Source organism: Oryzias melastigma, linkage group LG9 (genome assembly GCF_002922805.2).
Source record: "Oryzias melastigma strain HK-1 linkage group LG9, ASM292280v2, whole genome shotgun sequence".
NCBI classification, from domain to species: domain Eukaryota; kingdom Metazoa; phylum Chordata; class Actinopteri; order Beloniformes; family Adrianichthyidae; genus Oryzias; species Oryzias melastigma.
In genome coordinates, this window is record NC_050520.1 from 852,997 (window position 1) to 862,675 (window position 9,679).

A 9,679-nucleotide genomic window follows, 5' to 3' on the forward strand; every position below is an offset into this window, starting at 1 on the left:
AATATAATATAATATAATATAACGTTTGTGACATGCGTGCAGTACCAGAATTGACCACAGGGAGGACACACGCTCTTACAGCACAGATGCACAGACCCATCGACGTCATCAGCGAGCATGAGCCTATCACATCCTGCACGCGCTGCTGCTCCTCAGTGTTTCAAGCGGCGGGCAGAAGCAGGCAGCTCGTGCGCAGATTGACGAACCGCGGATTCCGAGCCGCGCGGATTCGGGGTCAGGCCGCGTTGCCTCTGGTGTTTGGGGGAGCAGAAGGAGCGCGGAGTGACGTCATCATCACCGGTAAGCTAACGGCCGAGGAGAAGCTAGCTGAGGTTTGTTTTAGCTGTAATCGAAGAATAAACACGTCAGATTTCCTGGTGCGCATGTGCAGTCCGTCCTCAGACCGTCAAAGGTTCAAAGTTTGGTCCGGAATCACCTCTTGGTGAAGTTCGTGTTTGAGGACATCACCGCTCCAGCATCCGGAAGGACGCGGACCCTCTGAGACCAGTTAGAAAGCACGGCGGGGGGTGCTGGTGGTCTGGGCTTTGAGGTGAACACATTCCTCAGCCCCCCAGAGCCGCTGATGATGAAGCTCCTCCAGTCTGACCACGCTCAGGTCCCACGTCTCCATCACTCAGCACCAGAACAACTGGAGAAGAGGCTCTGAGTCTGCTTCGGGTCTGTGCCGGGTCTGGACCTCAGCATCAGATCAGTAGGAGCTCCAGGTTCTCAGAAGCGGTCAGAATTCTTGGATTTCTGTGGAAAGAGAAAAACTTTGAGGTTCCTTTCTTCCGTACACAAACATCTGCTCCTTCAGCCGGGTCAGGCCGGTTCTGTTCTGTCAGCAACACCATCATGGTCAGAACCTGCATGTTCTAATGTAGCTGAACGGGTCCACTGGACCAGCAGTTCTGGTGCTGGTTTGTGTGGGACAGGTTCCTGTTCTTGGTGGTTTCTGATGACCTCTCGGTAAGGAGGGGGGTGGGGTTTCCTGAACCCGTCATTTGATGGTGGGTGCTCGACGGTGTGTGCTCGTTAGCCGCGCCCTCAGGATGAACTGAGCGCGCTCAGTGAGTGCTCGCCGGTCTGCGGCGTGCCCACAGGCTCGCTGGCTCATGTAATGACGGCGTTGGAGGCGACCTGCAGGAACCATGATGACGGGTGTCGGTTTCTGAGTGAGTGGAGCTTCACCTGCAGATGGTTTTGGAGGGTTAAGGCGAGAGAGGGTGCAGCAGGAAGATCGGAGACGAGCTAACGGACCTCCATCCGTGAAGGTACCAGCAGATGTCGGAGCAGGATGGTTCTCCTGGTTTGTCCAGATCAAAGGTGATGACTCAAGTCAGGTGTGATGGTTCCTGATCAGAGGTGAGAAGGAACTGTTCCTTCAGGAGGCATTCCTTCAAGACGTGTTCCTTCAGGACGTGTTCTTTCAGGAACCATTCCTTCAAGACCCGTTCCTTCAGGACATGTTCCTTCAGGACGTGTTCCTTCAGGACATGTTCCTTCAGGACATGTTCCTTCAGGACGTCTTCCTTCAGGACACGTTCCTTCAGGACATGTTCCTTCAGGACGCGTTCCTTCAGGACGTGTTCTTTCAGGACGCATTCCTTCAGGACGTGTTCTGTCAGGAATCATTCCTTCAGGACGTGTTCTTTCAGGAACCATTCCTTCAGGACGTCTTCCTTCAGGACACGTTCCTTCAGGACATGTTCCTTCAGGACGCGTTCCTTCAGGACGTGTTCCTTCAGGACGCGTTCCTTCAGGACGTGTTCTTTCAGGAACCATTCCTTCAGGACGTCTTCCTTCAGGACGCGTTCCTTCAGGACATGTTCCTTCAGGACGCGTTCTTTCAGGAACCATTCCTTCAGGACATGTTCCTTGAGGACGCGTTCCTTCAGGACGTGTTCTTTCAGGAACCATTCCTTCAAGACCCGTTCCTTCAGGACATGTTCCTTCAAGACATGTTCTTTCAAGACATATTCCTTCAGGACGCGTTCCTTCAGGACGTGTTCTTTCAGGAACCATTCCTTCAAGACGCGTTCCTTCAGGACGTCTTCCTTCAGGACACGTTCCTTCAGGACATGTTCCTTCAGGACGTCTTCCTTCAGGACGTCTTCCTTCAGGACACGTTCCTTCAGGACACGTTCCTTCAGGAACCATTCCTTCAGGACACGTTCCTTCAGGACGTGTTCCTTCAGGACGTGTTCCTTCAGGAACCATTCCTTCAAGACCCGTTCCTTCAGGACGTGTTCCTTCAGGAACCATTCCTTTAGGACGTGTTCCTTCAGGACGCGTTCTTTCAGGACTTGTTCCTTCCAGACATTTTCTCCAGGAAGCGTTCTTGAAGCTTTGTCTCTGAACTTTTGGTGTTTTCCTGACTGCTTCCTTGGTTTGATCGTCGATGCCACAGATCTTTCTGCAGGTGAGATCTTTGTGTCCGGAGCAGACATCCTTCTGCGCCGCTGTGGCTTCAGTTCCGGTGGAAACGTTCTCTGGGATTAGAACGTCCAGCTGCTTGTGTTTCTCTCAGTGAACTTTTGTGGTTGGAGATTATTTTGTTCCGTCGTGAAACTCAATCTTCAGGAGGTTGGAGGCGGAGTGAAGAATGCTGAGGTTCTCCACGGAGTGATGGTATTCCGCCTGGAGGACCTGGACCTCCTGCTGATTAACCAGACGACAGCGAGTCCAGATCGTTCTCCGATCCGACATCCTGATGGTAGATGAAGAAGAAGAATGTCTTCTGTGAAGGAGGATCTGAGGAGGCGCCTGCGGTCAGGAGGAGGGCCGTCTTTATCTCCTCAACCCCAAACAAGCCTCAGATTTGAGCAGAGAGTCTGAGACGGTCACAGATATCTGGCGTGTTTTGGCAGATGTTCAGCTTCCTATCGGCCCTCGCCGGCTCACGGTGTGGAAACGATGAAACCAACAACTTGAACCGGGATCCTCCCAGCAAGGAATCCGATGTGTTTCTGTTTCCTAACCATTAGATCAGATATCGTTTGGTTTTGGATATTTATCATAAGTTTAGTGTAAAGTAGATTCTTCTTGGGTGTTTTTCTGATTCATTCAGATTCTTTTTTATTTGTCTCTTTGAGGCGATTCTTTCTTCTGAGCATCACTCAGCTGCTTCAGCAGAGGAAGCTGAAACGCTTCAGCAGATGAAGCTGAAACCCTTCAGCAGAGGAAGCTGAAATGCTTCAGCATAAAGCAGGACAGGTTACTCTGCGTTGTTGCTTCTGGACCAGCCAGCAAACCGGACTGGAGGTGGATCCTCAGATCCAGCAGAGACCCGTCCTGCACTAACACAGAAGATCGGATCATCTGCAAAGAAAACATTTTCTCAACGTTTTCAAGAACGTTTGGAGGTGAAAACCTTCAGAAAAACGGTGGACGTGGATCCTGTCTGGTTTTCCTGCAGGATAAACCTTCAAACTCAGAGATTAGAACCGTCGCACCGGTCCGTCCTCCAGACTGATTCTGGACTCTTTGTCCGTCTGGGTCGGTGGTTAACGTTCTCCGTCTGATGCTGGAGAAATTCTGAAGCTTGCTCCTCCTGTCTGAGTTTACTCTGAGTCAGAGCTCAGATGAAGAAAGACGGCTGTTTGTTCAGGAAAGCTGCGTCTTTCAGCTTCATTCTCTTTTGTCTGAACTTGGTCCAGCAGTTAAAGCGAAATGCCAAAATGTTACCACCAAGAATCTGAAACGCCTTTGATTTGAATTCCTTCTCTTCCAGCGGTTTCACTAACTTTAGAACAGACTGGACCTCCGGTTATTTATCAGAGCTTTGCTAAAGAGTTCTATTTGTGACCAGTTTCTACACGAGTCTACAAATGTAACTCAGTGGTTTCTTCTGTCACTGCTGGTCATATGTTCAGTTATTTTTAATCTTCAGTGATTTTGTCTTTACGACCGTTTGCTCTGACCTCCTTCCTGCTCGCCGGCGCCATTCTGAAGGTCTAGAAGTTTGTTTTCTGAATCCGTTTAATCTGATGTCTGTGAAAAGTTCTACGTTTAGTCTGAAGCCGTTCTTTCACCTTCAAACCAGGTCATGGGGAGAAAACGTCATTCTTACAGCAACCAGAGTCCTATGACAACCTCAGGAAGGAAACAGCCTGTCTGTCTGTCTTCCATCCAGACAGACAGGCAGACAGACAGACAGGTCAAACAGGAGTGACTTGCAGCTCATCAGCTCTTGTGTGACAGATGTTCCTCAAAGGCAGCATAAAGACTACGGTTTGTCTGACTGCTTCAGTCCAAACGGACGAGTCAGCAGAACTTTGTCTTTTATATCTGAAGTAAAAATAATGATCTCATCATTTTCACTGACGGTTTCCATGTCAGGTCCGTTTCTCAGAACTGTTGTTCCTTGTTGCCCTCCTCCTGCCTGTCTCTGTGTTCCCGTAACCTTAGATCCCATCCGCTTGTGTCCACAGCCCTCTGCCCTGCTGGAGGCTTTTCTTCTTCTCCGCTGACTGGATCTCCTCCGGTGACCCGAGAACCTCTGAGAACCTCTGAGAATCCCGGAGCCTCGGGGCTTGGAGGAGACGCGAGCCGCTGGCTGGTTTCAGAGAGAAAAGGTGAGCTTTGTCTCCTGCCATCAGTCAGGAGTTTGGCCTGTAATCACGTCTGGACCTCCTTCAGCTTCTCGCTGAAGGCCTTTGTGTTAGGGAAGAGTCGGGAAACGTAGAGCGTTGGATCCTGTTTCACTGGAGACTTGAAGGAAACAGCTGGGATCTCTTTTTGAACCGGTTTAGGTCCAAGTCCTGCATATTCAGCCTGACAGTGTCCACCTGAACCCCCACCCAGCAGGGGGCAGTATGCATTCTCTACATTGGGTTATCATTCACCAATAAAGGAAATCAAATCCTTTGATGTTAACATTCTTGTAAATCTTTCCTTCAGAATCCGTAGAAATGAAGTTAATTTTGGACTCAGAATTTGTCAGAATTACTTCAATTTTTGTCTCAAACTACATTAATCTTTTGGTCTAGCTCCCCCTAGTGTTAAAACAAAGAACTTCTGTATTCCTGCCCCCACCCCCACCGTAAAGCTGTTGGTTCTGTTTTCCAGATCGGACCTTAAAGCCGTTCTCTGTCTGTCCACAGAGAACAGCCGCCATCATGCTCGGCCGCCGTGCTCATGGACGTCCGACCTTCCCCCGCCCGCCGCCGGCGTGCGTCCTGGCTGTGGTCGTGTTGTTGGCCTCCGTCGGGCGGATGATGGGTCAGGCTGAGGGCGAGGCGCAGTCGGTCGCCCAGGTTCTGCAGGACCTGCTGGCCCGTTACGGGGACAACAGCACCATCACGGTGCCTCAGCTGCGCTCTCTGCTCGCCGTCCTCAGCGAGGGTCACAGCGACGGCAACGGCAGCGATGCGGCGGAGAGCGCGCCCGCCAGCCCTCCCAGAACCAACAGCTCTAAGGTACCAGTTCAGTCTGCATCGCAGAACCGTCGCTGGGACGAGACCTCAGGACCTGCTGTGGGTCAGAGGTCACAGACAGGCCGGGGTTTCATGGCGCCCTAAGCGAAAAAGAATTTCAGGCGTCTCATAACGACGAGCACGCTGTCTGACTTAAACAATCTATTGGAAAGTAGGATTTGACTGTTAAAGGTGTGGAAAAAAGAAACTCTAGATCGATACTTAAATTAAGATGCAGCAGGAGGGAATTTACTAGAGATTCTCTGTAACACAGACAAACTGATTTGAGCGTTTCCTCCTCTTCCTGTTTTTGTCCTTAAAGTTTGAAGGAAGCAGCAACAGGAAGGGAGGGGCGCTGCACGTGAAATGAGTGGTGTGTCAAACTAATATAATATATATATGTATAATCATGGCACTTTGGCTCCCCCTCCAGCAGATGGTGACCTAGGCAGCCGCCTAGGTTGCCAGGGCCGATAGTCAACTAATCGACTATTAAAATAGTCAATAACTAATTCAATAGTTGATTAGTCGTTACTTTGTATTATATGGAGTCAGAGTGTAGTAAAGTTAAACGTTATAATAACATTCTGTTAGTTTTATGGACTATTTTGACATTAATTAAGGTTTTTTAGGCTGTTTTGGAGATTAGCTAATATTTCAGCTACATGCTAGCTGTTTTAATCTAGGATTTTTTTTTCAGTTTTTCAGGCTAATTTGGCATTTAACTAATATTCAACTGATAATCAACTGGCTATCAGCTTCAGTGTTTTCAGCTATCAATTTCAGCATCTTCAGCGGCCAAATCCAGCTTACAGCATTCACACTAGCATCATCACAGGTAATGCTATATATGGTGGTGGTTCACTTTCAGCTTATCCCTTTCGGGGTCGCCACAGCGTAACAGCATCCACTGTTTCACATCAGTGATTTGGCAGAGTTTTTTTTTTTACGCCGGATGCCCTTCCTGACACAACCCTGTACTTGAGGGGCACAGGGACCCAGTTAGGCAGCAGCGTCAAGGGTCTAAGGACCCAATCTGGGTGGGGATCAGTGGACAACCCTGGGAATCGAACCCAGGGCTCCTGGGTGTCAGCCCTTCACCTAGTCCACTGAGCCACCCAGCCGCTAGGTAAAGCTATATATGAATGAATGAAGTAGCTTATTTCAAGCAACCCGGTAATAATACATGACATAACATCACATAATAAATCACAAGTTAATGCTTGAAAGGGAGTGGAAGGAAGCGAACTTATATAACTAGTTTTTAGTCAGTTTAAAGCTGATGATGGTTAAGATCTGTGCTCTACATCCAGTGTGCTCATGACTCGATACGTCGACTAATTGGAAACAATAATCAGTTCTAGGGGAAACCTCAGAGCTAACGGTTCTCCTGAACTCCGAGAGCGACACCTTGAGTCCCCATCTGCGGGTGTGACCTCTGACCTCTGCTGAGGACCAGAGTCTCCATCTTCTGTAAGAACAAACCAAACTCGTCTGCGTTACCATGACGTCAGCTGGGCAGAGTAGTGTTGACCTGTCAATCAAAAACAAGATAAGTTTAGGATTAAAACATGTTTCTATAACGTTTTTGGAACCATGGACCCTCCAGAACAGAAGGCTGACCCGGTCCGGGTCGGTTTGCTCAGCTGTTCCGAGCTGCATTCCTCCAGGACTTAGTGTCAGAAGGTTTCTGCTGCTGAATGAAGGAGGTTAAAGGTCACCTCTGACAGATGTTTTCCTTCGGCGTGCGTCACTGCAGATCCGTGAAGAGGCGTGAGTGACGCTCAGCGGAAAACTGGCTCCGCCCACCAACCGTCTGGAGTGAGTCACACGGCACATCAGACAGGTGTTCACACCTGTCCATGGCCCTGTAAAAGCAAACCCAGAAAACCTCTGAAGCTCTGACAGAGAAGCCCCCCCCCCCAGGAATGAAGGATTAGCTTGAGGATCAGGGAATCTCATTTGTGGGATTTGTGGAAAACCCTTCACTTTCCAAACCAGCAGAAGAGACAGGAACTCTTCGGATCAGAGTCCGGTTCCCAGGAGGACCGGAGTTCTCCTGCTGGTCCAAACTTGAGTTCAGGTGAACTTCACACCTGCAGAACCAGGTGGAGCTTCATCTGAGGCTCACCTGTCTGTCAGAGGTGAAGGTCCGGTTTGTTCCAGAACCTCTTTCATTCTCTAACATCTGCTTTAACACCTGAGGCGTCGTCGGTGACATTTAAACACAAAATCTTTAACGTCCTGAAACTTTTCAACCATTTACTCAATAATTCCAGAATATTGTGAAGGAGAACGACGTCTCATCGAGACGCCGTTCTCCTTCACAATATTCTGGGATGAAAAGTTACAGGAAATCCAAGAACAAACAGTTAACTTCAAGAAGGAGGGACTTAAAGTTCAGAAAGGGGCGTGGTCTATTGACTGACACCGTTTACATGAACCTAGATCACATGTGTCAAGGCCCGGGGGCCGGATCCGGCCCTCCAGATCATTTTATTTTATTGTTATTAATGACCCGATGTTATCTACATAAAATATATTTTTATGGAGAGTAAAATATTGAAAGTTATTTAAGGTTTAAGTTGATTTATTCTGGAATAATATTCCTGACTTTTTATTTTTCAGAATTATGTTAAAAAGTTACAGTTTTAAAGTTTTAAAAATGTAGCTTCAGAGTGTTTAATAAATGACCTAGAAGTTTAGAACTCGTCCTCCTGCTGACAGCAGCTCTGCTTACCTGTTCAGGTGTGACATCAGTCCATCCGTTCTGCAGAAGGACGCTCACCTTTGCACGTTTGCGCTCCGTCACACTAAACCCCGCCTCCTGCTTGTGTTCGCAGTGCCTGCCGGCAGACACGCTGGCGCTCTACAGCATCAGCGAGCGGTCCCGTCTGGACGGGCCCAGCCTGCAGAAGCTCTGCCCCACCATGCTGCAGCAGCTGTACGCCGGCCGCTGCAGGGCGGAGCCAGAGGAGGGGCTGAGCCCTGACTCCTCCTCCAGGCCGTCAGACGCAGAAGGTGAGCACCGTCCGGGCACATCAGCTGTAGTTTATCTGAATCTGGGTCCAAACTGGGTCCAAAAGATTCTTGTTTTTGATTTCATGTTAACTCCTCCCCTTTTGGTCCGATTTATAACCACAGATCCGAGTTTTGCTTTAGGATCCCATCAGAACCGAAGACCTTCATCATCATCACTGCATTAACTGATTCCTTTCACAGAGTTCAGATCAGGATCAAACACAGTTTTTCTTTTTTCCTGGCAAACTTAAGCCACGCCCACTTTATGCTCATGAGAGCAAGCCCCGCCCCCCTGCAGCTGTCTTTAGTCCTCAGGTTCCTGCTCAGGTAAAGAGGTTTGTGTCAGAACTGGGTTTGAGCCCCAGGAACCCCCCCCCCGGCCATGAGGTTGGCTCCGCCCACCTTGGTGGTCTCCTGAAGTGTGACATGTCCTGTCCCCGCCTCAGTGTGGGGGTACTCCTTCCTGAGCGTGACTCTGATCAACGCCGCCGCCCTCACCGGAGTCCTCGTGGCGCCGCTGATGAAGACGCGTCACGCCAAGCACGCGCTGGTGTTCGCCATCGCTCTGGCCATCGGCACGCTCCTGTCCACCGCCGTGCTGCAGCTGGTGCCCGAGGTTTGCTCCGACGCTCCGTCCAGAGCGGGAACCCCACGGTTCTGCGGTTCTGCTGGTTCTGGGCTGTCCTCTGGTTTCTGGGCTGTTTTCTGTGGGCCAGCTGAGAGCTCCGCCCTCTCTGCTGTGGGGGTTGTGGGCGGAGTCAGGGGGTGTGTCATTGTACAGGTGTAACCAATGAAAGGTGGAGGAGAGCGACTGCTGACTCAGCGTTTTCCTGCTCTGTAGATAATTGTCTGGTGTTCACGGTTGTTCTAATCCTAACCTGATCTGATCTGATCCTCTCCCCCCTCCCCCCTGCTGCCGGACGGTCAGTGTGGGGTTACGGGATCCTGTGCGTGACGCTGATCTCGCTGTGCTCGCTGATCGGAGCCAGCGTGGTGCCCTTCATGAGGAAAACCTTTTACAAGCGGCTGCTGCTTTACTTCATAGCCCTGGCCATCGGCACGCTCTACTCCAACGCCCTGTTTCAGCTCATCCCAGAGGTAGATCCAAACCGCGAAGCTCGTGGTCGCTCCTGTTCTGAGGAACCAGAGGCTCTGGCGGTGCGTTCACACCCAACGCCAGCGGAGGGGCAGAGTTTCAGTTTGAGTCGATAGGTGTGTTTGAGGTGGTAGGCGGGACCAGG

At 50.1% G+C, this 9,679-nt stretch overlaps 1 protein-coding gene across 2 annotated transcripts in view; it reads left to right on the forward strand.

Annotated features, from left to right (window-relative positions):
* The first annotated feature begins 86 nt into the window (after positions 1–86).
* slc39a14 (solute carrier family 39 member 14) overlaps positions 87–9,679 on the forward strand; it is a 16,099-nt gene continuing 6,506 nt past the window's right edge. Inside the window, exons 1-5 of one of the 2 annotated variants that reach the window (XM_036213657.1) lie at positions 87–300; positions 4,434–4,577; positions 5,106–5,420; positions 8,261–8,438; positions 8,885–9,054. In XM_036213657.1, the coding sequence (XP_036069550.1) occupies positions 5,121–5,420; positions 8,261–8,438; positions 8,885–9,054 (648 nt within the window). In that variant the 5' untranslated portion in view covers positions 87–300; positions 4,434–4,577; positions 5,106–5,120. Of the gene's footprint in view, positions 301–4,433; positions 4,578–5,105; positions 5,421–8,260; positions 8,439–8,884; positions 9,055–9,366; positions 9,537–9,679 lie in introns of both variants that reach the window. The other variant, XM_024258026.2, reaches the window with a different exon arrangement.